General features: G+C 41.7%; 1 protein-coding gene across 2 annotated transcripts in view; it reads left to right on the plus strand.

Annotated features, from left to right (window-relative positions):
• Nucleotides 1-925: 925 nt before the first annotated feature.
• Nucleotides 926-16,140, plus strand: part of DRC1 (dynein regulatory complex subunit 1) — a 39,988-nt gene continuing 24,773 nt past the window's right edge. Inside the window, exons 1-3 of one of the 2 annotated variants that reach the window (XM_045511819.2) lie at nt 926-1,482; nt 9,254-9,341; nt 14,341-14,453. In XM_045511819.2, coding sequence (XP_045367775.1) covers nt 1,337-1,482; nt 9,254-9,341; nt 14,341-14,453 — 347 coding nt within the window. In that variant the 5' untranslated portion in view covers nt 926-1,336. The remainder of the gene's footprint in view (nt 1,483-9,253; nt 9,342-14,340; nt 14,454-16,140) is intronic. The other variant, XM_010948524.3, reaches the window with a different exon arrangement.

Raw genomic sequence — 16,140 nt, forward strand, 5'->3', positions numbered from 1 at the left:
ACCGATCGTGGAAACATGGACTAGCACGTGGAAGAGTCTGTTGTCAGAACCATCCCTTGCCCTTCTGATTCCATGGCTCCTAGGGATGTTTAACACTTGAAGTTACAACTGAAGGAGAGAGATTTGGCAGAGGGCCCTGAAGCCCTAAAGCAAACACGTTCCCACTCCCATCACCTCCCAAACTCCTCAGCCCCGGCTAGAAATGGGATGAGGATCCAGTAGCACTCCTAAATCTCCCTACCACTTGCACACTTGGAAACATTAATTGACAAAAGAAAATTCCATTTGCCTCTTGGTAGTTGTTATTCACAAAGGGCTTCTCTCCTTTGGCCTCACAATTGCCTGTGATTTGAGCAGGGAGGTAGTACCATCTAACACCCGGGAGAATGCTCAAGAAGTGACATACCCAAGGTTGCCGGGCTGGTCTAGAATTAGCACTTGTATTGTCTTACTCCACCAGTGCCCTTGCCTGAGTTTCCCCTAGGCCAGTGGGGCAAGACACTGACAAATATTATCCAACTTGTTTTTGAAAGAGTTTTAATTCTCAACAAGAACAATATGTATTTTTTAAAGTTTTCCCCTTTTTGGGGGGAGAGGGTAGGTAATTGGGTTTATTTATTTAAACGGCGGTACTGAGGACTGAACCCAGGACCTCGTACATGCTAAGCATTTCGCCCTACCACTGAGCTATACCCTCCCCCCCAACACTATTTTTGTTGGCAACGAGACACAAAAACTGTCCAGGAAATAGTGCCTTTCAATGGAAAGTGCTTCCTCCAAAGGTTAATTGTAAGTAAGAGCTCGAAAATGAATGGATGACGAATAGATGGATGCAATATACTTCAGGTGAAACTTTCTGAAGAGGCAATAGATCAGAGCGGACCTATTCTTCCATCCCCTCCATGAGGAAAGGACAACACTTGTATCCTTAGTGCTAGCACAGTGCTTGGCATACAGTAGTAAATTCATTATATTTGATGAATATGATTTAGAGGAATATATATTTGATAAATGAATGCAGAATTAATCATCCGGGTCAGTAAGTGATGAATCACAGCTTGGTCAGCTCCTTAGTTTTCCAGTCTCCGTTAATAACACTGGGCCTTCGTGGAGGTTTCAAGACAGTAGCCATCCTAATTGCAGCAGAGAGGAATAAAGCCCCATACTGGGATACAAAGTTCTGAATACCGGTGGGCGGGGCCTCAGGGGCTGCGCGCGCAATCACGCGCTCCGGGTCAGGTGACTACTTTTCCCTGGCAACGGCTTGTTGTTAGCAACCGGCAGTAGTCCCGGCGGTGGTCGTTGCAGAACTGCCTGGGGGCGAGAGGCACCTACCATGAATCCGCGGGGATCCCTAGAGGTCCTGGAGGAGAAGGAGGATTCCGCCCCGATTCTCGGGCCCTCGATACATTCTGATAACCCTCAGGAGCGGATCCAGGCCCGGCGCCTCCGCATCGCAGCGCGCCTGGAAGCCCGGAGGCGGTGAGCCGAGTCTGGGCGGGTCCAGCCCGGTAGCGTCCTGGGTGCGGGTGACGCGATGCGGGGATAAGGGGGCGGGTACCCGTGGCCAGCGTGCCCTGAGTGTAAGCCGGCCTTGTTTCTTGAAGAGATAGAAAACATTTCTTCCAGAAGCTTCAAACAAAGTATGGGATGTTAAAACACTGAACACACTAGTAAAGCCAAAGACGGAAATAATAATCCCTCCAGCGCTTTCACTGAGAGCCCGCTGCGCCGGACACTGAGGGCAACATACCGAAGATGCAGGCGCTCCGTGACCTGCCCTCCGAGGTCTTTCCGCCTTGCTTCCCAGCCTGCCTTCCTTCCGCAAGTAGTTACGGAGTGAACCTCAGCTATCACTTAACGCTGGTTTCAGTGGCTTACCTGGTTGTGAGACACAAACCCTTATTCCTCAATGGTCTGTGACTGATAAGCATACCGTTTGCAGACTGGGGTACCGCACCTGTCCATTCACAGGCGCAATCGCCTGTCATAAGGAGGTACCAAGGGGCGCTTGCATGATCCCCTGAATTCCTAAGCACCCTCAAGTGACAGCATTTATACCTTTTTCTTCTGGTCAGGGTCAGCTGCCCTGCCAAGATGGTGTTGCTCTTCTTGTCTGCTGGCTATTGACCACAAGGGCCCCAAAGTGGTGTGGCTGTGTTCCAACAAAACTTTACTTAAGGATATTGAAATTTGAATATCATATAATGTTCATGTGTCACAACATATCCTTCATATTTAAATTTTCTAAATTAATAAACTTTATATTTTTAGAGCAGTTTTAGGTTCACAGAAAAATTGAGTGGAAGGAAAGTATAGAGATTTCCCCTGCCCCTACCACATGTATGACTTCCCCCACTATCAACCTCCCCAACCAGAGAGTTACATTTGTTACAGTTGATTAACCTGCATTGACATATTATCACCCAAAGTTTATGTTACAATTCACTCTTGGTGTTCTATGGATCTTGATAAACATAAAGTGACATGTGTCCACCATTATGGTATTGTACAGAATAATTTCACTGCCCTAAAATCCTCTGTGTTCTGCCTATTCATGCTGATCTTGTTTTTCTAACAATTTGAAAATGTAAAAATCATTCTTTTTTTAACATTTTTTATTGAGTTATAGTCATTTTACAATGTGTCAAATTCCAGTGTAGAGCACAATTTTTCAGTTATACATGAACATACATATATTCATTGTCACATTTTTTTTTGCTGTGAGCTACCATAAGATCTTGTATATATTTCCCTGTGCTATACAGTACAATCTTGTTGAAAATGTAAAAATCATTCTTCACTTGTGATCCGTACAAAGACAGTGGGTCAGATTTGGCCCATAGGCCACAGTTTGCCAACCTTGATGTACTAGATCAATGTGACGTTCTGTGGAATATCCAGATGGTCCTGGTCTATTCAGACAATATTTTGACAGAGATCAGGAGAGTTAACATGGCCCTGTGAGTGTGAGTGCTATGTGAATATATATTATCTGTTACATGTAAATGTGAACTTCCTGATCCTTTTCCTGATTAAGATAGAAACTAATACATTTGATCCAGTCACTAGCCACATTCCAAGTACGTAAGGCCACACTAATCTGCGCTACCAAAGACACCACACTTGCATGGCAGCTTGGTTGAACCTGCAGTACTCGACAATCATTTCCTTGGGTCCATCCAGTTTTTGCAGGGACCAGACCAGTGAATTAAGTGGAAATTTAATAGGCACCACCACTCCTTGAGATCCTTAAGAGTGGCACTAACCCCCAACATCCCCCCAAGTCTGCAGTATTGTTTTTTATGTACTCGGGTGCAGTTTCAGAGGTGTCCATTTGGCCTTCTGCATGGTGATAGCTCTTATCCACAGACCAAGGACCTAAGGTGAGAATTTCTTGAATTTCTAAGTATTTTAAGATCACTCTGGTTGCTCTTTGGGGAATGGTTTGGAGAAGCCAGAAGTGAGAATAAGGAGGCCAGTTAGGAAGCAGTTGCATTCGTCCAGGTGAGAGATGAAGTTGATCTGCACTAGTTAATAACAGTGATTTGGAGAGAAAGCAGACGGATGCAAGATGTATTTTGGAATTGAAAGTGACTGGATTTACTGATTGATTGGCTATGCTGATGAGAGGTAGGGAAAAAGCAGGAAAGGCTTCAACAGCTGGGTGGAGAGATGGTAGTGCCTTTTATTGAGATGGTAAAGACACTGATGGGGGTGGTGAGGCAGGAATTGGAAATCAAGAATTTGGCTTTGTCCATGTTAAACAAAGTTGAATTTTGTAAGACATTAAAAATGAGATATCCATTAGGCAGTTGGATATGGGTCTTAAACTCAGAAGAGAATTCTGGATGAGAAATATCAGTGTAGAGAGTCAACAGCATTATGACTGTATTTTGAACCATAGGAATGAATGAAATTACAGTGGGAAAGAGGATAAAAGGGATGAGAAGAAGGCTCATGGCCAAGCCCTAAGAAAGCCCAGCATTTAGAAGTTGATGGAAGAGGAAATGCTGACCAAGGAGACTGAGAGAGAGGCCAGTTGAGGCTGGTGGAAAAACCAATAAATGAGGTGCCGTGGTGTACCCAACAAATTTAACACCTGGAGTCAGTAATTTCTAAAACATGGATAATAACAATAACCTGAAAAGAAAAGCAGAACATTTTCTTTTTTTTAATAATTGAGTTATAGTCAATTTACCAGAACATTTTCTTTTACTGAACTTTGTTTATATAACCATGCCAGTAAAATTTTAAAAATCAAAATAAAATTTACAGTACAAAATGAGGAAAGTCACAGATGAACACTTTTCAAAAAAATAATGACTGAGCACTTTTAAATTACATATATATTGGGGAGGAGGGAAAAGGAAGGGAAAAAATATGAATAAATGTTCCCCAAGGAGTGAATTTGCAAGGTTTAGAAAAGGAGTTATGTGTAGAATGACAGAATTGAAGAAACTCAAATTCGGTTTTTTGTGTTTCTAGCAGCTATTGTTGTTCATGTCAAAGCCCTAAACTGCAGGGCTGTGTAGTGCCTGGGGGGTTGTGGACGTGCCGTGTGCCAAAGTGAGCTGAGACAGTTCGAACCATTTCAGACGTGCTCTCAAAACACGTGCATGTAGCTGAGTCTGTGTGCGTCGGAGATCAAGCCTATATTGTGAGTTCTCAGAATTAGCTTCCTTGTTAAAGGATAAGAAATAGAAAGGTGCTGTGTTGAAGCTGATCTATGTATTATTAAAAATCAACAGTCACTGCAGCAATTGTTTGAAACTTATATTAACGAAAGCTTTTTCAGAAAGGAGTGTTTTATGACTGATACAGTTTTGTTGCTGGCTCCTGGAGATTATAAAAAGCAGACCGGCTTTTAGTCAGTTGTACTGTTCTAAAATCAGCCCTAGGCTCCTTGATTGCCTGTGGTGCCCACCGCCCTAACTGCGTCGGCCTTGGTATATCATTGAGGTGTAGTTTTAGAGAGGAAGCTGTTAACAGAATCATGTCATACAAAGATAAAGAATAAGATGGATGGCTAAAGCACGCGGAAGTCTCAATCTCTATTGTCTCAACTGACGTTTTAAATTCCTGAGAGATGTCACTTCTGAGTTAAGAGAGCAAATGGAACAGATCCATTTATCTTGGCTTTCCATCAAAAATGACATTTAAAGGGATTAAGTAAAAAAGATGTAAAATCACAAAGTCAAGTGAAACAGGAGGACTTAATAGCAACAACATTTTGGAAGCTGGGAAGTATACGGGCAGATGGTAAATGACTTAGCAGATTCAAGAGTTTGGAAATATAAACTGGTAGTGAAGAAAGCTGAGCATCCCCTTGATTTACTTGGCAGTAAATCTCCAAAAGACTAGGAAACTGGCAGCATCAGGTTTATCTGGAAGCAGGGGCGAAGAGGGAACTAAAATTAGGAGAATTGTTCGGAAAATTAATACATGCCTAGAACATTTCTCCCACTTTGCACAGTAGACCAGAGGTTTGCAGAATGTAAAATGGAGGATCTGTGGTTTGGGGGATGCTGGGCAAAGGTGAAACAAGGACATGGTACTAAAAGCACAGGGATTCCGTGGACACGTGCACACGGAACTGAGCACCTCCTTCGCCTCCCTGTTCCTGGTGTGCTGGCAGTTCGACTGGAGAAGTCTCGCCACAGAATCTGACTAGCCCAGAGGGAGGGACTTAAAGACCCTGACATCCAGGTTTGCCCATGAAACAGTTGAAGTAGGTCAACCCACACTGAAGTTCACAGCTGTTACACAGCACCCTGGCACTCAGAGCTTTCATAAGCTTTTTCTTCTTATCAGGAAAAGGTAGCCAAGGATTTTCAGACATCCGAAGAAAGTCTTTAACATGAAAGGTAGACACTAAAATGAATAAACAGAAGAAAGCAGCTTAGAGGAAACTGAGACTATGCAGCAAGAAAAAAACAATAATAACACAACAAAAAGACTCTCATTAAGCACGCTTGAAACTTATATAATGTTGCATACCAATTTTACCTCAATTAAAAAAGAAAGAAAAAAAGATTATCATTAAGATCCTCAGAGAAAAAGAAATGTTATTGCAACCATAAAACAAGACTGGGATGCTATTGGGGGTGGGTAGAGCTCAGTGGTAGAGCACATGCTTAGCATGTGCTTAGTGGTCCTGGGTTCATTCTCCAGTAACTCTATTTAAAAAAAAAAGAATAGGATCCTATTACAATAAGTCAGAGATCAAAATAGAGCTCTTGGAAATTAAAAAATATGATTGAAATAGGAAACAACAGAAGGATTGGGTAGTAAAGGTGATGGAATTGCCTGGGAGAGAGAGAAAAAGAAAAGAGAAACTAGCAGAGAAAAAGATTTTTCAGAAATTAGAGACTAGTCCAAGAGATCGCATATTTCCTTTCTAGATCCAGAAAGAAAGGACAGAGTAAAGAGAGGGGAGGAAGTGATCACTGAAAGAATTCAAGAGCATTTCTCAGAACTGAAAACTGTGAGTTTCCTGATGGAAAGGGACCACCTGACTGAAAATGTTCAGCACAGTGGATGAAAGTAGACCCACCTCCAGGCACACCCTTGAGAAAGTTCAGAACACTGAGAACGAAGAGAAGGGTCCTCCAGACTTCCAGAGTGCAGAACAACAACAGTGACAACTGTCACATACAAAGAAAGGATTAACAAACAGGGTGACGTCTGGTTTCACAAACAGCAGCACTGGACCCTAGAAGATAAATGAGCAATGCCATCAAAATTAGGAAGAAAAATGATTTCCAACCTAGAGCTCTAAACCCAGTCAAAGACTCAGTGAGGTTCCAACTTTTTAAATCTAGAGGCAAGACTTTGACTGGTCAGGCAAAGCAATATCATCAAGAAGATGGCAGCTCCCACTGTGACCACGTGGGTGGCAGTGGTGGAGAGTCAGTTTCCTCAAAGAGGGATTCAGCTCAAAGCTGAGTAGAGAAAAGTCTGAGACGGCCACTTTGGGGAGTATGCTAGGTGGACACTGAACAATAGAAACGTAATATGTAAATTTGTAGCTGTGTTAAAGTAAACAAAACAGGTGAAATTAAATTTTGTCATGTATTTTTTTAACTGACTCTATAAAAATATTATTTTAACATGTAATCAGTATAAATCATAGTGTGATATTTTGCATTTTTTTTGTTGAAAGTTCTTCAAAATCCATCTAGTTCATATATTACACTCATAGCACATTTCAGTTTGGATCAGCCATATTTCAAATGCTCCATTGCCACATGTGGTTAGTGGCTACCATGTTGGATAGTGTGGTGTTAGGCAGTTAAAAATGAGCACTAAAAGGCAGCAATGGAATTCAAGTTGAAACTAGATAATATGAGTGTGTAGCATAGTTCTTTTTCCTTCTGAAGCATCGATCTTTGCTCCAGGAAGTAGGTGGATGGATTATTTAGGTAGAGTTGGTAATTAATTGGTGGTCAATGTAAAAAGTCAGGTGAATGAGTGCATTTTGGGTGGTAACACCATCAGCCTGGCAACATCTAAAGCACTGAATAGAATAAAACAATTTGTTTTCTTAGTAAGGACAATGAGTAGGTTCAATAAGAGTAGAGAAAGTGAATGAAATGACAAGAAAAAAAGAGTTTCAGTTAGATTGAGAGTTGTGGGGGGGTATGGGGGCTAACTCAATTCCACATCTCAGAAATGATGTAGCACTGTGTCAAGCTGTGCTGACCTTTGAACAAAGGGAAAGGAGATGAAAGTCATTGTTAGAAGTCAAGAAAGAATGAGATAAAGGGATCTGCTTGTTTCACTGTGGATAACGTCATAAGGTGATGGTTTCATTTTTCTTAAGGCAGAACAGAGAGTCTTCATGGCCGCCATGTGCCAGAGGAGAAAGTGGACCTCCCTGATGTGAGCGCTGTGGCTGTTTGTGGGGTCATTCCCCCAGGCCTCCGAAGAAGTCCAGAATCTCGAACCTTATCTCCATCCGTCCTCATCTTTGGTCTTATTTTCTGATTAACACATACACACATATGTGCTACTTATAAAATTTATAAAATAGAAAAATGTAGAAAATATAAGTCTTCAGTAAAGTTCCCTTCTCCTAAATAATTACTGTCATCTGTTTGTCATAAATCCTTGTAAAAATTTCCCTATGTGTCTATAACCCTATTTCAAAAAGAAATTTATACTGTATTTTACATATTGTTCTACGGCTGGCTCTTTTTACTTACCTGTTGTGGACATCTTTCCATGCTGCTAGATACCATATCATTTTTTTTATAGGATACAAAATATTTTCTTGAGGAGGGTGAGCATAGCTCAGTGGTAGAGCACGTGCTTAGCATGCACAAGGTCCTGGGTTCAATCCCCAGTACCTCCATTAAAAATAAATAAATAAATAAACCTAATTACCACCCCCCCCAAACAAACACACAAAATTAAAAAAAATATTTTCTTGTATTGTTGCCTTGCAAGTTATTTAAACAGGCAGTAATTAATATGTATGTAGAATGTGTCCATTTTCTTGCTAGTATGGTCAGCGCTGCAGTAATCATCCGTGTGCATAGTTCTTGGTGAGCTTGTGAAAGCTTTCTTTAGAAAATTCCTAAAGGTTGGGTCAGAAGGAGGCAGGTGTTGGTTTTTGATAAATCTTGCCAGATTGTCTTTTGGACAGGTTGTGACAATTCAGATCCCCACCCATGGAGTATGAATCACTGGGCCCCCACACCCTTGGTCCCCCACCCACCCCATACTATCAACCTTTTAAATCTTTTCTCCTCCGATAGGATAGTGACAATACCTCTCAGAGTTTCTCAATTACATTTCTCTGGTTATATGTGAAGTTGAACATATTTTCAAAAGTCTTCTGGCCATTTGTCACACCCTTGGCCAATTTTCCTGTTTGGTGTTTTGTCTTTTTTTGTGTGTGTGTTGATTTGAAGGAGCCCATTCTATTTTATAGCAAAATTTCGTCAAATATCTTTTATCAGTGTGTCCCTTGACTTTCAAGGATAGAATGTTTACATTTCAGAGAGTAAAATCTTCCATTTTTTTCTAACTTGGATCTTACTCTAGTAGGGGTTCTCTCCTGCATTTAACTCTAGTGTTTTTACAACTCTGTGTGTGTGTGTGTGTGTGTGTGTGTGTGTGTGTTTAGTATTCCAATTTATATCCATATGGAGTATTTTTGTATATAGTGTGACTTATCATGGAACTTTAAAATATAGGGTCTAAGTACTAGTAGTAACTTCAGTTTCTCCTCTTTTTTCCATCACAGGGAAGCGCTTGGAGAATATTTAGATGGGAAGAAGGAGAGTGAGGAAGATCAAAGCAAGAGCTACAAACAGAAAGAAGAAAGCAGACTGGTAGGAACCGGGTGGCAAATGGGTCCTGTTGGTCCTGTAGGACCGGAGCGCTGATGCACTCACTCACCCGCACTGGGGCTGTGCGCTTCCAGTCCTGTGCCTTTGATGGTCAGGAATGCCCAGCCCCTAATCTCCCCTCCTCTCCCCTCCTCTCCTTTCCCCTCACACCCTACCCTCTCCTCAGGTTACCTTCCCAGACTTTAAGACCATCTCCACTCCCAGCTCCTCCGTGAATTCTTCCGGGTCCCAGGCTGAACTCTTTGAATTCACACATCGAATACTTCTTGGTCTTTTAGTTTTGGATAGTTTTCTGCCTTGTATCACTTCTCGTGCAGTGTGCATGCGCATGCAGTGTTCCCCGGGAACGTGAGGTTCTGTGAGAGTGACAGCCTCTTTGTGCGCTGTGGAGTAGGGCAGGGCTTGTACTCCGTGAACACTAAAGGTCTTTGATCGCTGTCCCGTGAAGAGACAAGTAATAAAGGACTTGGAGCAGGAGGTGCAGGAGAGATGAACAGTTGTTCAGAGCAGTGAGCCAGAAACTGGCAAAAGGCCACATTTAATTTATTGCAGTGAACTGCGTGGACAGTGATACTGTGCGTGTTGAGATTTGGAAAAGAGCTCACCAAGTGGGCCTGGCTAGAGAAGGTTCTATGAAGCAAGTGGGATGTAAGCTGGGTCTTAGGGAAATAGGTGGGATTTATAAAAGTGGAGAGGTGAGAGATCACTTCTGGCAGAAATTGAAGTGTACTTTCTGGGGAAAAAAAAATTCAAATCACTGAAATATTATTTTATTTATTTAATTTTTTTTAACATTTTTATTGAGTTATAATCATTTTACAATGTTGTGTCAAATTCTAGTGTAGAGCACAAATTTTCACTTATACATGAACATATATATATTCATTGTCACATTTTTTTCTGTGAGCTACCATAAGATCTTGTATGTATTTTCCTGTGCTATACAGTATAATCTTGTTTATCTAGTCTACATTTTGAAATCCCAGTCTATCCCTTCCCAACCCCCATCCCCTCAGCAACCACAAGTTTGTATTCTATGTCTATGAGTCTGTTTCTGTTTTGTATTTACGTTTTGTTTTGTTTTTTTAGATTCCACATATAAGCGATCTCATATGGTATTTTTCTTTCTCTTTCTGGCTTACTTCACTTAGAATGACATTCTCCAGGAACATCCATGTTGCTGCAAATGGTGTTATGTTGTTGGTTTTTATGGCTAAATAGTATTCCATTGTATAAATATACCACATCTTCTTTATCCAGTCATCTGTTGATGGACATTTAGGCTGTTTCCATGTCTTGGCTATTGTAAATGGTGCTGCTGTGAACATTGGGGTGCAGGTGTCATTTTGAAGTAGATTTCCTTCTGGATAGATGCCCAGGAGTGGGATGACTGGGTCATATGGTAAGTCTATTCCTAGTCTTTTGAGGAATCTCCATACTGTTTTCCACAGAGGCTGCACCAAACTGCATTCCCACCAGCAGTGAAGGAAGGTTCCCTTTTCTCCACAGCCTCCCCAGCATTTGTCATTTGTAGATTTTTGAATGATGGCCATTCTGACTGGTGTGAGGTGATACTTCATTGTAGTTTTGATTTGCATGAAATATTATTTTAGAGCAATTATTTCTGTATAGAAATAATTGAATAATCTGAACCATACCAAGTCCAAGGATAAAATATTTTGTTGTAGTGGAAAGAATCTGAACTGTTGTGGGTTCTTGTTCCAGATCTGTTGCTTACTGTGAAGTAGTTGTCATAGCATCTCTTGGTACTCAGGGTACTTCATCTAAAGGGTCAGTGATCTCTGAGTGTTTCCATGTAGGATAAAAAGGATATTGTATATAATCTTGAAAATACTGTTATAGTTGATTCTGCTATAATCCTGAAAATACTGTTCGTCCTGAGCACTCTAAAATTGAGTATAAAACCATAGAGATAATATCGATTTAATTAGCAGCTTTTAACAGGTTCCTTTCACTTAGGACTTAAATCACGAAGGGCGTTGGCTTCGAGGTGACATGTGTAAAGAAGATGCTACCTTTCTCAATATCAAGGTATTAAGGACCAGTTCTGCCCTAAGACCTGGGCAGGAGAGGTCTCTGGCCTTGGCCCTGTACCTTATCAAACATTTAAAAATGGTCATTCTTTTTCTTTCCTGTTTAATCTTGATCTAATCCAAGTTTATAAAGATATTCTTCCATATTTTCTTTGAGAAGCTTCATTGTTCTACCGTTTCCATTTTGGTCTGTAGTCTGTCTGGAATTGATTTTTGTGTGTGGTGTAAAAGTAGGTCTTAAGGTTCATTGTTTCCTAAGTGATCCTTTTTAATTAATCCAGCACCATTTATTGAAAAGATCATCCTTTCCTGTCTTTACAGTGCACCTTTGTTGCAGATCAGGTGATCATACACTTGTGTTTCTAGATTCTCTGTTCTGTTCCATTGGTCAATTTGCCTGTCTTTATGCCAATTCCATACATCTAAATTATTGTAGCTATTTGACAGACCTCGTGATATCTGGTGGGGTAAGTCCTCCAGCTTTGTGGTTCTTTAAGATTGTTCTGGCTATACTTGACCCTTTGCATTTCCATATAAATTTTAGAATGAGCTTGTCAATTTTAATTAAAAAATACCTCCTGGGATTTTAATTGAGATTAGATTGAATCTATAAATCAACGTGGGAAAGAATTAATAGCTTACCAATACAGAGATTTGCAATCTGTGAATATAAAATATCCCTCCTTTTATTTATGTGTTGTTTAATTTTGCTCAGCAATATTTTATACTTTTTGTTAAGGTTATAACTGTTCATTGTTGATATGTAAAAGTACAATTTTATATAGTGACCTTTTCATACTGACTTTTATATATTGATTTGATTATCTAACCAGCAACCTTGTCGAATTCACTTGTTAATTCAAATAGTTTATCTGTAGGTTCTTTTTTTTTTTTTAGCACATATAATCATATCATTTGAAAATGACAGTTTTATCTCTTCCTGTTCAATTTAGATAACTTTACTTTTTTTTTTTCTTGCCTTATTGCAGTAGATAAGCCCTCCAGCCCAATGAATAAAAGTGGTAATGATGCGGCTCCTGTGTCCTGTTCTGGTCCTCCTCTGGATACACCCTCTCAAGTGGACTTGCCTCAAGTCTACTCAGAGCCCAAATGCCCCTTTAGCTCACCCTCTCTCTGAATGTCAAAGGACTCCAAATTCCCTGCCCGAAAGGCCTGAGCTCCCTTTCAGGGCCTGCATGGGCCTCTTCCCGGGGTCTGCCCTGCTCAGGGCAGACAAGGCCTCATGGATGGCCAAAGAGTTTAGATGGAATTTGGATGTGTGGTCTGGGAAATCCATATGCCCACACGTGAAGGCCTTCTTGGAGCTGGATGGAGCTAGGGATGTGAAGAGACAGGGGTGGGCTCCAGGCTGGGGGCTAGAGACTGGCTCCCCCTTAGCCACCAAGTTCTGAGTGGAACCCTGAGATGGAGTCTGAATTCAAACTAGGACTTTTGAATTTATATGAAAGTGTCAAGGTAGGAGGATAGAACATATTTTATTTAATAGTTTATTACACTGAGTTGTAATTTTTAAATATTTGGATACATGGTATGTGGCCCTTCATTTAAACTCTTGCCCTGGATCTCAAGTGTTACGGTGTATCTGTTGATCTGTTGATCTGTGACTGTACATTTTCAATTTTACTTTGAGTCTTAAATACTTGATTCAGGAATTTCTGATGTTTGCATTATCTGAGTAGAAAATAGAAAATTGCTCAAAACTGCAGGAAAGCCATTATTTCCTCAGGCATGCAAAACCATTTAGTACAAGTGATAAAGCTGCAGCTGTTTAAAACAAGCCTGGAGCACCCTGGATATCTGGGTTAAGATTCAGTTCTGTATTCATTAAAACTGCATTTCAAAATTTCCATAGACGAGTGAGAAGTGGGTCTCTGATCATTTCAGTGACTCCTTGGTACGATGTTTATAGGTTCCTATTTCAGAAAGAATTTAAGAGTTGAACAGTCTGTAAGTTCCAAAACAGACTTGGAAACATTGAGGCATAACCTAAGGATACTTCAACTTTTTGTTGAGAAGATTTATCATCTTGAAATCATGACGTTCCCAAAAGGCCAGGAGTGAAGGGACTGAGTGTGAAATTTACAAACAGGGGTTTACAAGGGCAGGGTACCAGTAACAGAATTCCTGAGCCATTAAGGGAGAGGGCAGTGTAATCAGCTACAATTCTCTCCCACGTTAGAACCCCTGTAGCAAAAGTTCCCACATAACGTTAACTTAAACAAGATAGAAGCTTATTTCTCTGGTTCACTTAATAGTCTGGAGCAGGAGAGGTCCAGGGCTGGTATGGAGGCTCCTCGATGTTGGGGACCTCATCTCCTTCTGCCCTTCCTTAAGCTGTCTTCTTCTGCTCACCACGTGGAACTTCATGAGAGAAAGAAAAGAAAACCTTTTCCCTTCAAGGGACTCATACACTCCTACTCATGTGCTACTGATCAGACTGCACTCTAGCTGCAAGAGGGGTTTGGGAATTGTATCTATTTGGGGAGGTAAAACACCTAGCTACAATCTGGGTGTTCTGTTATTAAAAGAAGAGTGGGAAATGGACATGGGAGGACAACTCCCGTAATTATCTCCCCAACTGAGATGCTTAGAAGGGACCCTGGCAGTGTCAGCCCCTTGAAGGCCTGCTGGGGAAAGCGCTGGGATGTACCTAGAGTGCCTGACTTTGTACTGGTTGGCTGGTTCCTCCTCTAAGGAGAATAAAAATACATCCAGAATCACAGAGTGCTATTCAGTTGTAAGCTATAACATCCCATCGCCAGTGTCATGATGGAAATAGGTTGCTAAGTAGATGCTACTCTTAAAAGTCCTAAGGTACTTTTGATTCCTGCTTGGCCGGATAGAACAGCTACAGATAGTTGTGTAAAATGTAAAATGTTTCTAACTTTATAAATTCTTACTTTCAGAAATTGGCTAAACTGCTGCTCTGTGGCACTGAGTTGGTGACAAATATCCAGGTAGCTGCAGATATCAGAGAGATCCACAGGAGAGTCGAGGAAGAGGAGATAAAGCGTCAGCGGTGAGGAACCCCCCTCCCCTGGCTCTGTAGCCTGGGGGATGTGAAGTATCTCCTCTCTGGGTCATGAGGTGAAGTGATATTTGAATTGGGCCATAAGGGATGAATAGGAGTTTGAGGAGCCAAGGAGTGGGCATTTTAGGCAGAGGGAACAGCTTGTGCAGAGGCCTGAGAGCACATGACACTTGGGAATGGCATGGTAGGGAAGGATGTATAGGGGGTGATGGAAGAAAACAGATGAGGCCAAGAAGGTAGACTAGGCCTTTCTGGGTTCAAATGAATCATAATGACCAGATTCATAAATATTACGTACAGGTGGAGCAGTGTGTTAAAAGAACGATAGAGACTCCATGCCTGGAAGGAGGGAGGGTCGGGGGACAATGGGAACTCGGGACTGAGCAGGTAGGCCCTGTGCACACGCATCTCCCAGGTCTTGGCTTGCCCAGCAGGGAGGCAGGAGTAAGCTGCTTCGAAGGATTCTCCTTCCTCGGTTTGCCCACAGAAGAGGGCTGATATCAGCAGGAACAGAGGTCCTCATTTAAACCCTTCCTTTGGCTTGTTCTTCAATTAATTTCTTAGCTATAGTCCAATTAGAAGGGCAACCCCCCAGGCCATTTTTGCTCAGCTCAGCAGGTATGTACACAGTACGGTTTTAACAATATGTTTAGTTGGTCGGCAGAAGTAATTCTCCCCATTAGCAACTTTACCAGTGTCACCAGGATGTAACTGGTACCTTTATTCCCTAAACTTCCCACTGCCTGTCACAGGTTGTACCAGGAATGTGCTGATCCCCAGTGGGGGCAGCGGCTGAAAGGCCCTGGGTGCCCCACCAAGGAATTAGTGTCTGCTGCAGCCACTGAGGAAAAATCGAAGGTCGTAAGTGGCAGAGTTCCAAGATAAATGTGGGTTTTGGAAAGATGACCTGACAGCTGTTTCTTATTTTTTTGAAGAATAAAATTAATTGAATTATAAGATGTACTGTGTAGGTTGGAAGCTGGGAAGGAGAGAGGAGATCACGAGATGAGCAAGTTGTGATTCTTGTCCTGAAGGGGGTTTGCAGTCTTGCTTGGAGACAGTCTCACAGGAGGACAGCCTGCTGGAGCTGGGGGAGAGTCACAGGCATGTGTCCTATGGATTCTTTGGAATTTCTGGGATTCTGGAAGACCATCCCTATTTTCTGCTGCTAATGGTGAAGTTTTCCTTTTTTGTATGTTTCACTGGTCATCTGTTGATAATTTGGGAGAAGACCGGCCAGACACTTGAGGTCACAGTGTCAATAAAGATTAATATGAGTGCCATTTTTCAGGTGACTACTGTGCTGGGGATCATCTTTCTTAATCCTGACAACAGCCACAGGAAGGGAAATACTTTCATCTTCTCGGTTTTTTTTTAACTTTTTTTTCCCAGTGGAGGTACTGGGGATTGAACCTGGGACCTTGTGCATGCTGAGCATGTGCTCCACCACTGAGCTAAACCCTCCCCCTCATCTACTCATTTTACAGATGGGAAAAATGGGCCCTGCAGAGGTTAAGCAACTTGTCTAAAGTTGAGAGTCAGTAGCAAAATCAGGATTTGAACACAAGCTATGGGACTTGTGATCAAGTGCTTAACTACTGTGTGTCCCTATCTTACCCAGAAGTATGTGAAATGAACTCTTGATCCACGTGTGTGTGTGTGTATGTATGTGTGT

The sequence above is a fragment of the Camelus bactrianus genome, chromosome 15, assembly GCF_048773025.1.
Source record: "Camelus bactrianus isolate YW-2024 breed Bactrian camel chromosome 15, ASM4877302v1, whole genome shotgun sequence".
NCBI classification, from domain to species: Eukaryota; Metazoa; Chordata; class Mammalia; order Artiodactyla; family Camelidae; genus Camelus; species Camelus bactrianus.